The following is a 20,578-nucleotide window of genomic DNA, read 5'->3' on the forward strand; positions in this document are numbered from 1 at the left end:
TTTTATTGTTATGTTAATCCCCATACATTACATCATTAGTTTTAGATATAGTGTTCCATGATTCATTGTTTGTGCATAACACCCAGTGCTCCATGCAGAACGTGCCCTCCTCAATACCCATCACCAGGCTAACCCATCCTCCCAACCCCCTCCCCTCTAGAACCCTCAGTTTGTTTTTCAGAGTCCATCGTCTCTCATGGTTCTTCTCCCCCTCCGATTTCCCCCCCTTCATTCTTCCCCTCCTGCTACATTCTTCTTCTTCTTTTTTTCTTTCTTAACATATATTGCATTATTTGTTTCAGAGGTACAGATCTGAGATTCAACAGTCCTGCACAATTCACAGCGCTTACCAGAACACATACCCTCCCCAGTGTCCATCACCCAGTCACCCCATCCCTCCCACCCCACCCCCCACTCCAGCAACCCTCAGTTTGTTTCCTGAGATTAAGAATTCCTCATATCAGTGAGGTCATATGATACAGATGACATTCCATTCTAACCTTCTTTTACTTTACTTCAGATATTGACAGGCAGGGATCTTTGACTTCGACTTTAGAGAAATTACCCATTCTCCTCCAGCATTGCTGAGGAGGAGCTACTTCTTCAAAGGGAAACAACCTGGAATAATTCATTCAAAAGTAATGACCATGGTCTGCTCATCCCATTTTCTTACAATGACAAAATATTGTTACATTACAACATCCTAGAGTTACAGACCCTACATAGAGGCTTTACACAAGGGTCTCTCTACCACAAAAATCAAGCACTTTGATACAAATCTATGCAGAACTGGCATTTTAACATCTAAGAATACTTGGCATACATAAAAGCCTAAACCGCAAATTATTTAAAGTAGCACTGACTGACAAGAGAAAATCTTATATAGAAGTTAATGTCTGCCAGAGTCCTTAGTCTTGCCACAAAATGTCCAACCACTTTACCCACACACTGTGAATACATGGAGCAAATGAGTAATTACTGTCCAGAATACTGCAATCTTAATGATGGAATCCTACAATTACCAAAGGAATTGGCCAACGTTCTCTGCTTGCTACAATGGCATTTTGTCAGCAGTTAATGACTGGTATAATAATCAATAGGAAAGCAACTTCATTCTTGGCTTTCCACTAGGCTTATAAATAAATTTTAATTAATTTATTAGTAATTTTAGCTCCTCCATTACTCATTGGCAAGACTGCGTGTAACCGACACCTTCAAAATGAATGGGCAAAGGCTATCAAACTGACTTCCTAACTGAAGAGTTTCAAATAAAAGAATTCTTGGTCAAGATCAATAAACTAGTAAATCAAAATAGGTCCAGGCTGATCTTTGCCCCTTACAACGACTACAGTTCCAAGCTACTTGAGAGAACATAATTAATGTATATGGATGCAAAGTTCAGAAGGCAGCTCCACCTCCCCTCCGCAAAGCCAGATTTTCAAAAGATGCTTTTTACTGCAGTATGATGTATATGCCAAGGACAGAAATGAGTTCACTATTTGGGGACCACCCTGAGAAAACTAAGAGTTAAACCAGAGCTTGAAGACGGTGACTGTGGGATAAAAGGGGTACGGAGCACAGGGAGAATAAAGCACTTGAAGCAAGTACAGGGGCTCTTTTAGACACATATTTGTTATGCCTGCTTAATATTTTAAAGGGAGTCCCAAACATACAAAGTGCTTTCTTGCCCCACTATCTCAGTTTATAATGCTGTATTGCCTGGATGTTTTTCCTTGAACTTCACCACACCTGGGTATGAATTACAGCTTGGACACTTCAGAGCCAGGTAGCCATCATCACCTCTCTTAAGCCCAGTGGCCTTGTTTATAAAATGGAAACCAGAGTATTTTCTACTGCATGGCGTTGGTGCAAGCAGGGACTGCATGCCAAGCACTCAGTAACACAGACAGCCGGCACTCACTGGCTATTATACCACCGCCACACTCCACCTGCCCAGTTCTTTCTTACACTCACCTTCCCAATGTCAGCCCAGGCTATAGGATTCTCCTATTCTAAAAATGACCTGTCCTTGGCCCCGTTCCCTTATAATCCTAGCCTTCTGTTTACAGTGAATCTAAACTAATGCCTACTGGAGTTTACAGACGTACAGGTTACCTACGATTTTCAGTGAAATGCCATATTCAGAATACTTAAGAATTTCCCGCAGGAAGGATTTTAGTGGTTGGCATTTCAGGCTGTGTGACTGATGGAGAAGGAGATTTTAGCCTAAAGGTTGAGAGTGGAAGAGATGCCTTTGATGACCCTCAAATCACACCATACCTTTCCATAAGGCCAGGGTGGCTAAAGATTGATATAAAACAGCCCCAAATGAGAATCTCAGTCAGACGGTGGCAAAGGATAGCCCTTGGGACAGCTTGCTGCCTGTTTTTGTAAGTACGGTTGGACTGGAATACAACCACACCCATTCGTTTACATATTTCTACAGCTGGGTCCCAGGACAATAGCAGAGATGACTCCTTATAATAGAGACTATACGGTCCTTCACAGAAAAAGGCTGCCTATCCCTACTAAGTCACACTTCTCATGTTGCAATAGCCACAGGTATCATACTTATTTACAGTGAAAGAGAAACTTAGGAAAGTGCATCTAATGGCATGAAAACAAAAAGGCATAAGGGACAAAATAAACAAAACCTGGATTAATCCTTGAATATCAATGGACTCTCATATGCTTATTTCCCCCTGTAAGACCTATCCAAGTACAATTATAGAATGAGTGTGTTAAAAATGGATTGATGGCTATGTCAACAGCGGGGCAATAAAATAAACTTGCTTGCTCAAACCTTAGCTTTTTCATTTATTAAAACAACAAACTACTCTAAAATGTATTTTTCGAGGTACTGAACTTGGTTCAGACATAAGATATTCAGTGTCACATTAATGAAACCTCAATTCTATAGAAAATTCGTCTTGTACAAAGGCCATTCTGTGTACAAAGTGGGCGAAAAACATACCTATTAATATTTATAAAACAATTTTCACCATCAAAAGCACATTGTTACATGCTTGATAGATTATACAAATGAATTTTCCTTCTGAACAAATATCAAAGAAAGCTGCAGTACTTATATTCATAGGGAGTTTTGTTTTTTTGTTTAGTGGTGTGAGATTCTGTGAGCTGCTAATTCACCAACTTAGATGAAGAGCCTGACTGGCAGTTAGCAGCCTCTGACCTTAGAGTTTTAACAGAAGAATGTGCTACAGATTAAACAAAAGAACAACACATTTCAGAGGGGAGACTCACACATAAAAGAAACATAAAAACAGCAGGAAATAAGATTGTCATAATTAGTTTGAAAAATAATCTGTCTTCAAGCAACGTACTGCATTTGATTTGTGATAAACAACCATAATACGCTACTGAAATGCACCTTGCTGAGATGGCCTTAAAATGCTGATACTTTCAAATTAGTCCCACTTTCCATTAAATATTGATGTTCCAAGAGTTGTATACTTTTTAGAACTTTTCTTGAGTTGCTGCGAAAAGAGAAAATAGATACGAGGCAGGAGGGGGATTCGGGTGAAGGTAGAGAACTGAAAATGTTCTTGAAAATAGAGTCTTGTGTATAAAGAGAGAAACAGAGAGAAACACCCACCAACAACATGGGCACTTGCTAACTCGAAGCAACAGGGTGGCTATTTAGGGAAATTAATCTGAAGCAAGAAAGGGATCTGATGTGCGAGTTAACTTTGGATCACTCAGCCTTAGTTCTCATGGAATCTTGGCCAGGTAGTGACTTAGTTTTAAATTGGGTTTCACTCCGATAGCTTGGTGAATGGATTTGGGCTCCAACTGTCGAAAATGCCTTAGAGCAGGAATTCTTCATCTTGGGACTACTGGTAAGTTAGGTGAGATCATTACCTATTGGGGGTGGGGGGTGTACTGTGTACTATAGGATGTTTAACAACATCCCCAGCCTCCACCCACAAGAGGCAAGCGGCACCCTGAACTCCCAGTTGTGATAAACAAAAATGGATGTTAATGAGACTCATTGTAGTGATCACATACAATCATTGTGTTACATACCTAACACTAATATAATGTTGTATGTCATTTATATCTCAATTAAAATATGTCTCTAGACATTGACAAACATCCCCCGGGGGACAATATGCCTACCCTCCTCATTGAGAAACATTAGAGACACCAAAGAAAGGAGTCTGTGTTCAGGTAGATCTGGCTAAAAGTGGGAAGAAATGAAATAGAACATAAAACCTCACAGCGGCTTGTAAAACAGATGAATGAATGGATAGGTAGATAAATAAATAACGATAAAGAAAACCCTGTTTTTTAATTAAAGTTTTTTTATTTATATAAGTAATCTCTGCACCCTGTGTGGGACTCAAACTCATGACCCTGACTGAGATCAAGAGTTGCATGCTCTTCTGGCTGAGCTAGCCAGCACCCCAGGAAAACCTTGCTTCTAACTTGGCCACATATTTTTTTTTAAGATTTTATTTATTTATTTGACAGAGAGAAAGAGAGAGAGCACAAGCAGCAGGACAGGGAGAAGCAGGCTCCCCGTTGAGCAGGGAGAACTTGACCACATGCTTAATGAATTAATCCTGGCACTACAACTGGACAAGCAAGGAAAAGAGTTAATTTCTCCTTGACTATTTAATTAACAGCTTACTTTCATTTCAATAAAATTTAGGCCATTCTAGTAGACATGTGACTCCATCCATTTTCCATTGAGAAAATGCCTTTCTCCTACACATGTGGTTCCAGCTCAGTGACTGGTCTAGATATGGATATGGGACCCAAGTAGGGCCAATCAGAATCATTTGAAAAGATTGCTGTGGTTGCTGAAGGAGAATGATGAAAAGTGGGAGCCATGTTGGTTGCCCCTCCAGAGAGCCTGGCCGACAAAGGAGCCAATTTGGAGGCAACTGGGCTGGAAGATCAGAGAATCCCTTGTTCCCTTCATGCCCTAAACCAGACCACTCCCTGTTGTATGAGGAAAATAAGTATCCTTCCCTGACCTGGAAGCTTCTTAACAAAAACTAGACTGATGTAGGTTTCTGTCCCTTACAACCATTATAATTCTAACAGTCACTAAACTACATTACAGTCAATAGTGCCAAATTATATTCTTTGAATCAATTTTTTTTTTTTCGGTCAGATCTGCTACACATGTACCAATTTTATTGAATTAACTTTTCTTTTCATTGATTTTCTCTATTGTTTTTCCATTTTTTTAAATTATGTTATGTTAATCACCATACATTACATCATTAGTTTTTGATGTAGTGTTCCATGATTCATTGTTTGCATATAACACCCAGTGCTCCATGCAGTACGTGCCCTCTTTAATACCCATCACCAGGCTAACCCATCCTCCCACCCCCCTCCCCTCTAGAACCCTCAGTTTGTTTCTCAGAGTCCACAGTCTCTCATGGTTCGTCTCCCCCTCCAATTTCCCCCCTTCATTTTCCCTTCCTGCTATCTTCTTCTTCTTCTTCTTTTTTTTTTTTTAACATATAATGTATTACTTGTTTCAGAGGTACAGGTCTGTGATTCAACAGTCTCACACAATTCACAGCGCTCACCATAGAATCAAATTACTAATCACATTGGAAAAAATAATTCTTGGATTCCAGTTCTTTTGCCACATTAAAAATTTCCCATAGGTGATCTAACAGCATAGATATTATCAAGATCATTGCTCTTTATTCAACCAGGTATCATCTGTTGTGCAAATATATGACCAATCACCTGGATTTTAAAAAAGTGTTCCTCATAACCAATGGAAGATAGAAGAAACTCTCTTACAAAGAAGCTTTGCAATAGATAAGTTTAAAGTAAAAATGTTTGGTGTGATGCCAAGCTCCTTAAACTTCTAAATTAAGAGTCATTATTAAATCACAATTTTAATGTGAAACGTTATATGCTCTGCTATTACTGATCTAAATGGAAAAAATTATATATTCACATTATAAATATTAAGATTATTAATATTGCTAGGATATAAATGACTTTTTTTACAGCTCCTAAATAAAAGATTGCTTTAGGGGATTGTGACAATGATGAAGATCAATTTATACATTTGGTCATTAATCACCGTTTCCTAATTGGGTTTAATTTGACTACTGCTCATTAGAGTTATAAACCAACACGCTCATTTAATTGTGATTATAATTCAATAGCTGAACTTTTATGGTACGATGAACAAATTAATAGCTAAAGATAATTTTGCTTTTAAAAATATCACATTTAAGACTTATGCTTTAATCAGCTATATACACGGAATGTATTTTATGATGATTCCTTCAAAAAAGCTCAAGAATTTTCTTTTCGCTTGATAATTAAAAAGAAAACTTCTGATTTCATGAGGTTTTACAAATACATTCTAGGAAAAGTTTCTTGCACCCTTACTCCCTGCATCAGACTGCAATCTGTGACTGACAACTTACCAAAGGTTTGAATGAAAGTAGTATTACAGCCTGACTTTTATCCAATTCCTTGGCTGAATTTCCATTTTTTTTTAAATATGAAATAACCAGGTTGCTTATGCATACTAATTTGAAAAGCAAGCCATCACCTTGAAGAACTTATACTCAACTTCCCTCTCTTTTGTTTCTTGGATTTAATTAACAGCAACGCAATGCAGCATGAATTTTGACTAATTTCCACTAAGCCGGAGACTATGTATAGATCACTCTGATAAAAGTAAATTAATAGTTTAAGAGAAAAAAGGTAAAAAAGAAAGCAGTCTGGCATACCAAAATCAACACACATGCCATACTAAGAAAGACACAGGTTCAAATCTCAGCTCCAATAACGGGCTGCTTATGGAGGAGTCACATTAATTTTCAATCCTCTATAAAATAGGGATAATAACTCTGTACTTTTCAGGATTGCTATAAGTAATAAAAAGGAATATATGTAAAGGCTTATCACAGTATGTGTCATATGAGTTCAAAACTGTTTGTTTTCTTCCACTTCACTTCTTCTCTATATAAAATACTAATGATTTCATAGTCAAACAGAAGTTTTTAAATATTTATGAATAAAAGGTAGTTTGCTTACAAATAACCTATCACAGATCTTTATCTGGTGGTCACTTGTGCAAACCATGAAATATATTATTTTCAATGGCTTCCTAAACATTACTATTTGTCTATCCTAACCTGAAATTTTAAAAAAACAAAAAAGAAAAAAATGGACAAAAAGATGAAATCCATACCTTTACTGACTATTCTCTTTTTTCTAGCTATCATTTAACTTTTTAAAAAAAATTAATATTTATTTATTCATTTGAGAGAGAGAGAGCACAAGAGCGAGTGAGAGCACCAGAAGTGAGAGGGGAAGCAGACTCCCCGCTGAGTAAGGAGCCTGATGTGCGTGCGGCTCCATCCCAGGCCCCTGAGATCAAGACCTGAGCTAAAGGCAGACCCTTAACCGACTGAGCCACCCAGGTGCCCCTAATTTAACTTTTTTTTAAATGAAAATGGAGAATTTATTAGAATACAGGGGCCTCCACCAGAAATGCCACAAGACTCATGGAAGGAGATCAGGACTGTCTTTCATTAGTTCAAGTGCAGTTGGTGACAATTATAATTTTAAACAAAGCCTTAATTTTTGTACGAAGTTTTACTTTCTGTTATTTTTTATGTTTTACTTTCAATATCCATTATCTTGTTTGATTTTCAGAAGGATAAAAAATAATAAAATAATAATAGCTAATGCTTTTGTACCTCTTACCATATGCCAAGCCTTGTTCTAGGAACATTAATTATTCTCATAACAACCTTCTAAGGTAGGTACTATTATTATTGTCCCCACTTTGATGTAGTGTTACATCCATTTTGTACTTAAAAAAAAAAAATTCCAGTATAGTTAACATACAGTGTTAGTTTCAGGTGTACAATACAGTGACTCAACAGTTGTATACATTACTCAGTGCTCATCACAATGAGCGTACCCTCAATGCCCTTCACCTATTTCATATACCACCCCCCCACACACACACATACACCTACCTCCCCTCTGGCAACCACCAGTTTGTTCTCTGTATTTAAGAGTCTGTTTTGTTTGTCTCCTTTTTGTTGTTGTTTGTTTTCTTTCTTAAATTCCACATGAGTGAAATCATGATATTTGTCTTTCTCAGTCTGACTTATTTCACATAGCATTATACTCTCTAGATCCATCCATGTTGTTACAAATGGCAAGATTTCATTCATTTTTATGACTGAGTCATATTTCACACTGTGTGTGTGTGTGTATGTGTGTGTGTATGTGTGTACACACCACTTCTTTATCCGCTCTTCTATGGATGGGCACTTGAGTTGCTTCCATGTATCTTGATTATCGTAAATAATATTGCAATAAATATAAGGGTGCATATATATTTTTGAATTAGTGTTTTTATTTTCTTTGGGTAAATAAATATCCAGTAATGGAATTCCTGGGTCATATGGTAATTCAATTTTTAATTTTTTTAATAACCTCCACACTTTTTCCGTGGTGACTGCACCAGCTTGCACTCCCACCAACAGTGCACAAGGGTTCCTTTTTTTCCACAGCCTTACAAACACTTGCTTCTCGTGTTTTCTATTTTAGCCATTCTGACAAGTGTGAAATGATATCTCATTGTAGTTTTGATTTGTTTTCCTGATGATAAGTATGTTTAACTTCTTTTCATGTGTCTGTTGGCCATCTGTATGCCTTCTTTGGAAAAATGTCTGTTCATGTCTTCTGCCCATTTTTAATTGGTGTTAAGCTGTATATGTACCTTATATATATTGGATATTAACCCCTCATCAGATATATCATTTACAAATATCTTCTCCCATTCAATAGGCTGTCTTTTTGTTTTGTTGATGGCTTCCCTTCCTGTGTAAAAGCTTTTTATTTTGATGTACTCCCAATAGTTTATTTTGGCTTTTGTTTCCCTTGCCTCAAGAGACATATCTAGAAAAATGTTGCTATAGCCAATGTCAGAGAAATTACTGCATGGGCTCTCTTCTAGGATTTTTATAATTTCAGGTATCACATTTAGATTTTTAATCCATTTCAAGCTTATTTTGGTGTATGGTGTAAGAATGTGGTCCAGTTTCATTCATTTGCATGAAGTTGTCTGGTTTTCCCAACACCATTTGTTGAAGAAACTGTCTTTTCCCATTGCATATTTTTGCCTCCTTTGTCGTAAATTAATTGTATAATCATGGGTTTATTTCTGTTCCATTGATCTGTGTGTCTATTTTTGTGCCAGTACCATACTGTTTTGTTCACTATAGCTTTGTGGTATATCTTGAAATCTGGGGTTGTGATACCTCCAGTTTTGCTCTTTTTCAAGATTGCTTTGGCTATTCAAGGTCTTTTGTGGTTCCATACAAATTTTAGGATTATTGTTATAGTTCTGTGAAAAATGCTGTTGGTATTTTAATAGGGATTGCATTAAATCTGTAGATTGCTTTGGGTATATGGACATTTTAACAATATCTGTTGTCCCAATTCGTGAGCATGGAATGAATATCTTTCCATTTGTTTGTGTCATCTTCAACTACTTTCAACAATGTCTTATAGGTTTTTTTTTGAGTACAGGACCTTTCACCTTGTTGGTTAAATTCATTCCTAGGTATTTTACTATTTTTGGTGCAATTATAAATGAGATTGTTTTCTTGATTTCTCTTTCTGCTATTTCATTATTAGTGTATAGAAATGCAATGGATTTCTATATATTGATTTCATGTCCTGCAACTTTACTGAATTCCTTTATCAGTTCTAGTAGTTTTTTGGTGGAGTTGTTTTTGGGTTTTCTATATATAGTGTCATATCATCTGCAAATAGTGAAAGTTTTGCTTTTTCCTTTCCAATTTGGATTTTTTAAATTTACTTATGTATGTATGTATGTATGTATGTATGTATGTATGTCTGATTGCTGTGGCTAGGACTTCCAGTACTATGTTGAATAAAACTGGTGAGAGCTGACATCCTTGTCTTGTTCCTGATCTTAGAGGTAAAGCTCTCAACCTTTCACCATTGAGTATGCTATTAGCTATGAGTTTTCAGAGATGACCTGCATTGTGTTGAGATATGTTCCCTCTAAACCTAGTTTGTTGAGGGTTTTATCATGAATGCGTGTTGTACTTTGTCAAATACTTTTTCTACATCTCTTGAAATGATCATATGGTTTTTATCCTTTCTCTTGTTGATGTAATGTATCATATTAATTGATTTGTAAATAATGAACCACACTTGCATCCCAGGAATAAATCCCACTTGATCGTGGTGAATGATTTTTTTAATGTATTGTTGAATTTGGTTTTCTAGTATTTTACTGAGGATTTTTACATCTATGTTCATCAGAGATACTGCCCTATAATTTGCTTTTTTTGTGGTGTCTTCATCTGGTTTTTGTATCAAGGTAATGTAAGCTTCATAGAATAAATTTGGAAGATTTTCTTCCCTTTCTATCTTTTGGAATAGTTTGAGGAAAAAAGGCATTAACTCTTGTTTAAAGGTTTGGTAGAATTCACCTGTGAAGCTATCTGGTGCTAGACTTTTGTTTGCTGGATGTTTTTCCTGGACTACCTGAGAAGAGGACCTACATCTTATGAATGTCAGGGACTGGTCTATTTTGTGTCTGATAACGGATGTTTACACAAACACCAGTCACTTCACTATATAAGACAGCTATCATTTTTACCACTCTTTTGGATTAAAAAACAAACCAAAAACCAAAAACCAAAAACCAAACTCTAAGGCTTAGCCCAGGTCTGTGGCCAGAACATGGCAGGTCCAGAATTTGAATCCAGTCCCCTTTGTACAACACTATACTGTGTCCACCTTGGTCTACAACTTGGTTGTATTTGCACATAGCAGATCACCTAATTTATGCAATGGCAAATCCCTATTTATTGACTGCCCACAACATGCTAGACAGCATACAAGACACTGGGGGTGAAATGTGCTAAAAAAGACAAGGTTCGTGGAACTTATATTCCTGTATCCCTGTCCTATCCACCTGAAATCCTACCTTCTACCTCCAAACACACATACATTCACAAGCTTTTACTATCGAATTAATAGGAACTTACAGAATACCAGCTGTATGTAAGACACAGTGCAGTGGGGTGGGTACTGAGATAGAAAACAGTTCTTTATACTTTACAAATACCTGATGGATAGAAAAATCTTCTCTACAAAAATGCCTCCTTCTCCCACCTGAATCAGAAGCTGGTAACTAAGTAAGGTGAAAGAGTTGGATGAGAGGGCACTAGGGCTTTGCCGTGACAATATAAATCCAACAGGGGGGCACAAAGTGCATTTGTACACATTTATGCAAACTAAAAATCTTCAAGCATTTCCAGCTCCATAAAAGCAGGTGCATTCATTATACTCTAATGCAGAGGCTCCTGTTCCTACCCAAGATTTTACCTCAGTATAAGCAAGAAAGGCCCTGGAAAAACAAGGGGGTGCTGGTGGATAGATATTTCTAAATAAAACAAGAAGGAGCTTCCCCTGAGGCCTGGCATTTGGCTGCAAGCAAACTCCAGTGCTCAAGTGTTCAACTGTATCATGGGAGTATTTGAAACCACGGCAGAAATTAAATTGCTGAATGAAATGAATGCAAAGCTGCTGCTACAGTCTTTTGTACAATTTAATTTATAGTTTGCATAAATTATTACATTCATTTGTTGTTGTTGCTGTTTTCTTTTCTTGGTTACCTTGTCCTTCTGGGGTTTCACCAAAGGGATTCACTTCCACCTGAGTAGCATCAATTTTCAGGAAGAGATTGTACAGCTTCTTAATTTGATCTGCAGCCTAAACGGGATCAAGTACAACGAAATTACACCAAAGCAGTAAAAGAACATTTATTTTGCTGGATTAATGAAACCTTAAAAGTAACAAGTTATGTCTTTACGTTCAGTTAGGTTTTCTGAAGGGAAAAAGAGAAAAGTATAATTATTTTAATTTCCACTGCTATTCATTAGAAGGAATTGCTCAACTTTCCTCCAGACACCAGGAAAGACCATTATCAGGAAAACAAAAATATTTTCAGTCTGGTCTAAAAACATTGTTAATCTTTTTGTAAATTATCATGTCTCTATTAGCTGAGCTACGCTGCAGTATGAGCCACAATCATTAATACAAACAAGCTCCATTTAAGTAAAAGGTAAACATGATTTTGAGAGTTTATAATGACCAGGTTTTCCTTATTAAACTGGAATAAAACAGTTATTACATTCATCAGTTCAAACCTATAATCTGGGAAACAACAATTACTGAGTGTCTAATGGAAACTGTGGCAAGGCAGGAAGATGAATGTCTACACAGTAGAGTTAGGGAACAACACAGTTCAAACTAAACAGTTTGTCCTGAAGGCATAAACCATAAAGAGCCACGATATCCAGAGTCTCCCCAATGTTATGCCCTGACTTCATTTTTTTCCTGCTGCTTGAAATTCACTCATTCATTCATTCTTTTCAACCAACTTTTATGAATGGCCTAGTCACAGCATGCTGGCATTGCGTGAAGTGGGGCGAGGGAAAGACATCATGAATGGGGCCTTGACAGAGCCCTGGAAAGCCCACAGCTAGAGGGAGCAAGGCCTGTGATGAAACTTAGCACGATTGTGCATCCATGGCTCAACGCTGGGTATCAGTCTCTTGGCTCCACCTTCTTGCCTAGCCATAATTCTCTCTTGGCAATATTTTCACTCATTGTTCCAGCCCTGCATTTTTGCCCTCCGATCCAGTTCCAGCTTTTCCCCATCCCTACTCTGGGTATCAGGGGAGCTGACACTTGTAGGTTTGAGTTTCCAAGGCTTCTGGGCTGGATGGCTTCCAGCTCAGTTGAGCCAACGGGAAGCAGTGGTAGGAGACAAGAGATAGAAGAAAGGGAAAAGCTGGGGTACTTCCACCCCTCTCTTTCTGCCTTGCAGAAGCATGTTTTCCTCTGGCTTTAGCAACCACCAGAGACCCACCAGGGTTCTACCCTCTGTATCCCACGGTGCAGAAATACCACTGCCTCACTTGGCTCTGTCAGCATGCAGGGAGCAACAATTTCCTGCTAGGCTTTAGCTCTACCTTGCCTCCCGGTCCACCCTGAAATTTCTCAACTCTTGGAGTACCATGTAACCAATTCCCTGGAACAAAGTTCCACTGTGGTGAACACGGAGAGTGCTTTCTTTGTTCCAATATTGACTGAAGAACTCCTGGAAATGAAATTCATGTTGTCTTCATTTATTTTATATTTATAAACTTTCTTAAATCCTAATTTGAAACCAGGTCGCTACAGATAAACAAACATACATAATGGATAAGACTGAATATTTTTTAATACTGATTTTTTTTCTGGCTAGATAATATATATACATGATACAAAATTCCCAAGGTATGCAAGAGTCTCCCTCTGAACCTTCCCCGGACTCCCCGGCCACACTGCTCCCGTGGCTCATCCTGCCGCAGCCACTGACTCATGGGCTGGTGATTCAATGACAGATACTCTAGGTATGTGCAAGTATGCATATTCTCCATTCGTCTTTTTTAGAAAACCAAACTTGGTTCCATACCTTGTTTCTTTACTTAAATGATTTTATAAAGCCTTCACTGGCAACACAAATAGAGTGATCTTATTCTTGTAAGTGGCCACATAATACCTTACTCGAATGTATCAGAATTCATTTAGCCTGTCTCTTAAACAATAGCCATTTGGTTTCCAATCGTCTGACATTACTTAAAATGCTGCCTTACCTACCTCTGTATGTGTATCATACATGTGACTGATCATCTGTAGGATAAATTCCCCAAAGTGGAGCAAAAAAGGGGTGTGGGGATTTTAAATAATAAAAGATCATTCTATATTATTCTCAGTAGAAGCTATCACTAGTTCCCCAGCCCATGTCCCAGTATCAGAAATTGTTTTTCCATGCACAACCATCAGCTATCGATCTTTGCCAGTACGCCAGGTAAGAGTGGGTATCTCATATAGATCTTTAATTAGAACTGCTCTTACTATTAATGAATTTGAGCATTATTCTATAAGCTTAAGAGATATTTGTATTTCCTTTTCTCTGAATTTTGCCCATTTTTCTGTTGCGATGTGTGTCTTCTTTCTCACTGAGTTATAAGAAGCGTTTTTACATGTCGGAAGTTAGCTCTTCATCTCATATAAATTGCAAATATTTTTCTCCTTTAACATTTGCCTTTCACCCATGTGTCTGTTACTTCTGCCACATGGAATCTGGTAATAATAATGTCACTCTTTTCTTTCACGGTTTCTAGCTTTGGGTCAGGCGTTAAGAAGGCTGGTCCCACTCTGAGAGTGTTAAAACAATTCTCCAATTTTTTCAAATACTCTAAGATTTCTCTTATATCATGTTTATTTTTTTTTTTTATCCAAATGGATTTTATTTGAGCTATGGTGCAAAGCTGATAAGTCACTCACTGCCAAACAGATTTGTATTTTTAGGGGTTTTCTAGGTCATCTGTGGGAGCTTGCAATGTAAGCCGCATGAAAGAGGCATGGTGTCTGTCCTGGGCACTGTGGCATCCACTGGACCTATATAGCCTCTGCACAGAGTCAACACTCAATAAATACTGGTTCAATTAATGATTAATTTCATAATAAGGAGAAACCACATAATGGAAAAAATTTCTGGGCACATGCATATATAAGATCTTATACTAGCTACTTTAAAACTTTCTTCTTTTTTAAAATACATGTACAATAAAACGCACGATCTCAATCATTTTTTTAAGTGTACAGTTTGGCAGTCTCCAGTATATTCACAGTGTCATGCGACCAAGTTCCAGAACGTTTTCATCCTGCAAAGCTGAAACTCCACACCCATTAAATAACAACTCTCCATTCTCCCCTCCCCTCATCTGACAACTGCCATTCTTCTTTTCTGTCATTGTGAATCCGATGAGTTTAAGTGCCTCATACAAATGGAATCACACACCTATTTATCTTTTTTGACTGGCTAATTTCACTTAGCACAATCCCCTCAAGGCTCATCCATGCCTTCTCAGAACCTCCCTCTTTTTCAAGGCTGACCAACCTTCCACTGCATGTATATACCACACTTTATTTATCCATTCGTCAGTGGATAGCTGGGTCGCTTCAAAACTTCTTAAGCCTCTATCAACCTAGCTTAGCTTGAGGCCTGAATTTTCTAAACATTAATGCCATTTTAATTATACACTAACACAGCATTTGGCTTGTATTCACCCTTTATTACTGTACAAAGACAGACTATAAACCCTTTTTTGAGCAGGATTGAAGCATGATTAGATTTGTGTTGTAAGATCTCTAAGGGAAATGTGTTATAAAATCTGTGCTGTAAGATCTAAAAGGGAGAACCAGCCCAGCTTGGAGACAGAACGTGCCTTATTCCAGAGGCCATCCAGTAAATGGCTATAAAGGCTAGGCAGGGAAAATGTGTCAGTTGAGCAGGTGTAATAATAGAAAATGGCAGGCCCTGGGGCAAGCTGAGGTTAGCTCCCCAGCTTTCTAAACATGTTCAAATTTAAAAAATAAATTAAACACAAGTCAAAGAAAACATTCTGCTGTTTACCTTACAGTCAGCCAGCTTCCTACTGCCACCTACTTCCTCAGTTCAAAACCACACTACACAGAAAATTTGTTTTCTCTTCTTTTGCCACAATTAATGTTATTTTAAGGTTGTTTGTTAAGCAATTTAAAAAAATTAAGATGCCTAAAATCACATATCCTTTGAGCCATATGCACAAAACCCTGACAAATTCACAAGGACCTTCAAAAATGTTTTAGCATGTTAAAAATTTTTGAAATATTTTCATTTTATTCCAGGAACTAGTATCATCAACATTCACATACGGTTTTTAAAGCCAGCCAGAGGGAGAAACCATTCTCAGAGACATTAGCGATCATTTATTAACTGCACCCATCAAATCTTTTCATTAGCTTAAATACTAAATAAAGATGCATGTTGGCAATTTATGGTGCCCATGTTTTCAGAAATTAAGAGTACAGAGGACAACTAAGACACACTTGAGAAATCTGTGAATTTTTAGTCATTTTCAGCTTTCCTGTGGCTTTAGTCTTTTCAACCAATTCTTGCAGAAATGAATTTTGTCGGGAACACACACTTGGTAGTTTTTGTGCAAGATGATACTTATTTTTTTGTTAAGTCTAATGTGTACACCTCACATTCAGAGACAAAAGCCATGAGTTACAGGAAAGATATTAATAACTTTATAAGATAATCATGTTATAAGTTGTTCATCCATAAGAGCTCTGCCTCCAGATGCCTAAACCACATTCTAGATGAGAATTAAGTGACTTTCAAGGTCACACTGAATCTGAGGGGCCCTGAAGATACCACTTCTTGATCAAAGGATCACTGACTGATGTTCATTTAAATATTTTCTCTTCTGGGGAGCCTCCTGTGTTTACTGGACCCTGGCTTTCTGGAACGTGTCACTGACCCCTGTGGCTTGAGGAAACATCCTAAAGCAGAGGTTCCCAAATCTACCACTCCAGCACAAATACAGTCTCCTTCCTACTGTGCAAATATAATCAGGTGTCCCTAGGCGAACAAATTCCAACCCACCTACAACAGATCAACCTCGCTGTCCTTCGCACTCCCTCTCCCTGGAATCACCATCAGCCGCTGACCACTGTTCTGTGAGCCCCTGGAGAACACTGGCTATTTCTCATCATCTCTGTTTCCCAGGGTCCAGCAGAGTCAGCAGCACCCAGGCAAGCGCTCACTCCAACTCTGCTAAGCAAATTAAGATTTAAAGCCTATCATTTAGTGGGTGACAGAGAAACAAGAAAAAAAAAAAAAAGTTAAAAAACGTCTTTCCTCGATACGTTCAGTTAAAAATATAATGATGTTATAGCTACTAAGGACCCCTGAGAACTTGCATGTTCATCTTCCTTCCACAGGTAATTCATTTAAAACCTAGAGTGTTTGGGCTACTGAGAAAACATGATTCAATCATTTAAGAGCTATGACTCTTCAAGTTCTCTTATAATAGGGAAGGGGGAGGAAACTATCTTCTGGCGTACATAATACTATTAATGTCTTCTCTAGAACTCTCTGTTATGTTCACCTCCTGAGCTGTCAAGCCATGGTGTAGGCAGATTCGCCCACTCCAGATTTTTTCCACTGCCCTTACAGCTACCTATCACCAACTCCCTAGGAATCTGTTCAAGGTGGACATCCAGGATGTGCCGCTGCACTTATTCACGCGTATGACAAATGTTTCTAGGGCACCTAATACATCTGCCAAGCACTTTGCGGCCAATGCAGCAGTGAGCAAGGCTGACAAAGTCCCTTCCACGGTTTAGATTAGGATCTGCAAAGGTGAATGCAAATAAGTAAGAGAAACAGAGATGTGCAGAGGCATATGGAGGAGGTGAATGGGGTTACGGAGCACATTCTGGAGGTGACTGCAGGACAGTGTGGCTAGAACACGGTGACCATATGAAAGAGTGGTCTCAGTGACCACCACCCCTACACAAGATGCCCCACAATAAATGTCAAATGGGCGGCTAAGCTAGTTAGTGACCTCACTCTCAGTGGGTGAATCCAACCCCGCAACCCTTACTCAAGAATCTACCAGCAGGTCACTAATTTGGCATCTCTTTGACAGTCTCAGAATGACAATTAGTTCCTCTACCTGTCCACCGAGTCTTGGCTCTCTCTCCTACTAAGGTTTAGTTCTAGATGTTCCTGCCCCTTCTACCATCTTGAACCTTCTGCTTTCCAAGGGAGCCTTTCCTCCAAGGTTCAAATAAGTGCTGTCCTCTCTTAATGTAAACACGTTTGTTAAAGTCTTACCCTGCTTTACCCTTCTATGACTTGCCTTAATGCCACCCTTAAATTTCTAGAGATAAAATCAATCAAAAGTAAAAGCAGAAAGAAAAGAGTGTGAAATCTGTTCTTTTAGAGGAATGTTGCCCAAAATAAATTAAAGGAAATGCTCTATAACCATCTAGAGTCCAAGGGGAACACATACACACTCACACACACACATATACACACTCACACACACACTCACATGTACATACACACTCACCCACCCACACACACACACACACACACACTCTCTCTCTCTCTCACATACATACACACAGGACCTAGGGTTATTAAGGTGGTTTCTCTTAGTCGTGGAGGAGTTAAAAACAGCCAGTAAGTTCTTCTGATTTAACTGTGAGACAAAGAAGCTTGCTTATGTAAACATACAATCAGTCTCTGTGGGCTGGACCAAGGGCAATGCAGGACTGTGATGTTCAAGACAGATTCTCTCCCTCAACAGCTCAGAGGACAATTTTTCTGTCTTTGAAGCTAAGGGGTATAATGACTAAATTGGCATAATTTAAGCTGTTTTCAGTGAAATATCACTTTCAGGCCATTAATATTCATCTCAAATCCCATTAGCTATGAAAGAATAGCAATTAGTTAAGTAATGTGTATTATTAATAACAATAACAGCTGACCTTTCTGGAGTACTGAATAAGCACTTCCCCACATCAGCGTACTCAATCCTGACAATACGCCCCGTTTCACAGATGCTGACACTGACGTTCAGATGGGCAGAATCACACACGCTGGGAGGCAGTGCTCGATTCAGGTCTGCCCGACGCTACAGCCCGGGCCTCTAAGCACTCCATGGCCTAGTCTAATTCAGGGGCTGGCACTGCGGCACTACAGAAAAAAATAAAGAGACTAACATATGTAGCAAAATGCACATGTCTGCATGCAACACTCACACGTGGCCACATGCCTACATATATAGGAACACACCTCATCAACATCCTGTTCTGGAATACAAGGGAAATAGTGTTCTTCATCATAAACAACTGGGGGCAAAACTGTTAAACGATAAATAATCCCGTGTCCTGGAAATCACAAATATTAGAGGAAAGTAAGCAAGGTAGCAAATGTTTTCTGAAACAAGTCATTCACAGTGGCCTCCACATGCTCAGGTACCTGGTTTTTCAAAGGCCCAAGGAAGCCGAGATTTTCTGCCATCCGCTGAGCTTGGCTGTCCTTTATCCCTTCCATAATGTCGATTTGCTCCTAGTAAAAATGAATCAAATAAGAAAAATTCAGACAGGCAAATGAAAAGACTCACAACCTTGAAAGAAAATGCTTAGTATTTATTTGCAAATGAGTAATTAAAGTGTGGCGCTTTTCCAAAGATCTCTGAGCAGGGCTACTGTAGCTGCCTATAGGGTATGTTTTAATTAGCAGACCATCTAAAAAGCAGCCTTTCCAAAAACTATATAATTCTTCAGGGTGGCATGCTGACAAGACTATCGGATGCCAGTTTTCACTTTTAATTACTATACAAATGGCACTGACGAATATGTAGTCAGTTAATTTTTATGACATCTTTTGGAAGGCTTCCAAAGTAAGGTTCTCCTGCCTAATATTGCTGTTAAGTTTAGAGCCTGTCATACGTAGGTTAAATATTACCATATGATTTAAACAGTCTATTGATGATGATAATTATTAATAATACCTTAGCTCTACAAAGCGCCATTCTCTCCAAGATACTGGGTGCTGTTCATATACATTATTTCATGTATTCTCTTCACAAATGGAGTGACTTGTTTAAATCACATTAATTTTGAAAATGGCTAGGCATTATTGGTAAGACAGCACGTAAAATCTCAATTTAACTTCCAAGGTAGTTAACCTAAATATATGATATCGGTGAAAACATTCTAAAACTAATCACCAAAGTATCAGTCCCTGATCTAAACAAAGAGGTTCAAGAAATAAAATTCTCGCTTTTTGAAGGGAAACAAAATCACTTTGTAAAAGAAATAATAAATCCTTCTGCTAAAATTTTATTTTTCTTTTTTTCCTGGTAAAAATTTCTAATGTGATTTTTGATACTAAGACCCCAGAATTAAAAACAAAACAAAACAAAACAGAATTACAGTTCTAAAGACCGTAGACTTTTCTTCTTACAACTGAGGTAGGTTGAGAAGCACTTTATACACATCACCTCATTCTTCCTCACAATTGTATGGTGGAAATTACCCCCACTTCCACTTTAGTGATTCACAAAATGAGGCTTAGAAACGCTGAGACACTTGCTAGCTAGTTAGGATTTGACTTCAGCCAGATCTGTGGCTAGAAACTAAGGGCAAGATTTAAAGGACTGAAACAAACTGATAGAATCTGGACCTTTGAAGGACTCTGTTTTATATCAGCAGTACTGGGAGACATGGAGGCAGTCTCCAGCTCACATTCGGTCTCATAGGAGAGAATTTCTGGATCCTATATACTATGAAGTGGGGTAGAGTTAACCCGGAGGAAATAGAAAACTCACAGTCCTCACCACACTGGTTAATTCTTGGGGCAGGGTGGATGGAAGAAATGAGGAAGGAAGAAAAAGCAGGAAGGATGAATAAAGGAAGGGAGGGAAAGAGCAAAGAAAAAGACCTTGGATAGGGAATACCTTCATTCTAGCCAACTTCAATTGAGTGCTTGCTCAGTTAAGAAAAAGGACTCAGTGTCTTTGTGCCATAAATCCCAGAAGTGAATGTACTACTACCAGCCTCAGACTGCACATTAAATCTTTAACAGCTTGTGCAACAGTAA

The 20,578-nt window shown here is 38.2% G+C and overlaps 1 protein-coding gene across 3 annotated transcripts in view; it reads right to left on the reverse strand.

Annotated features, from left to right (window-relative positions):
- SUCLG2 (succinate-CoA ligase GDP-forming subunit beta) overlaps window positions 1–20,578 on the reverse strand; it is a 410,084-nt gene that overhangs the window by 256,965 nt on the left and 132,541 nt on the right. For all 3 annotated transcript variants that reach the window (XM_032411719.1, XM_032411718.1, XM_032411720.1), the window contains exons 6-7: window positions 18,953–19,042; window positions 11,694–11,790 (exon numbers count right to left, since the gene is read on the reverse strand). In XM_032411719.1, the coding sequence (XP_032267610.1) occupies window positions 11,694–11,790; window positions 18,953–19,042 (187 nt within the window). The remainder of the gene's footprint in view (window positions 1–11,693; window positions 11,791–18,952; window positions 19,043–20,578) is intronic.

Source organism: Phoca vitulina, unplaced genomic scaffold, assembly GCF_004348235.1.
Source record: "Phoca vitulina isolate PV1807 unplaced genomic scaffold, GSC_HSeal_1.0 scaffold13, whole genome shotgun sequence".
NCBI classification, from domain to species: Eukaryota; Metazoa; Chordata; class Mammalia; order Carnivora; family Phocidae; genus Phoca; species Phoca vitulina.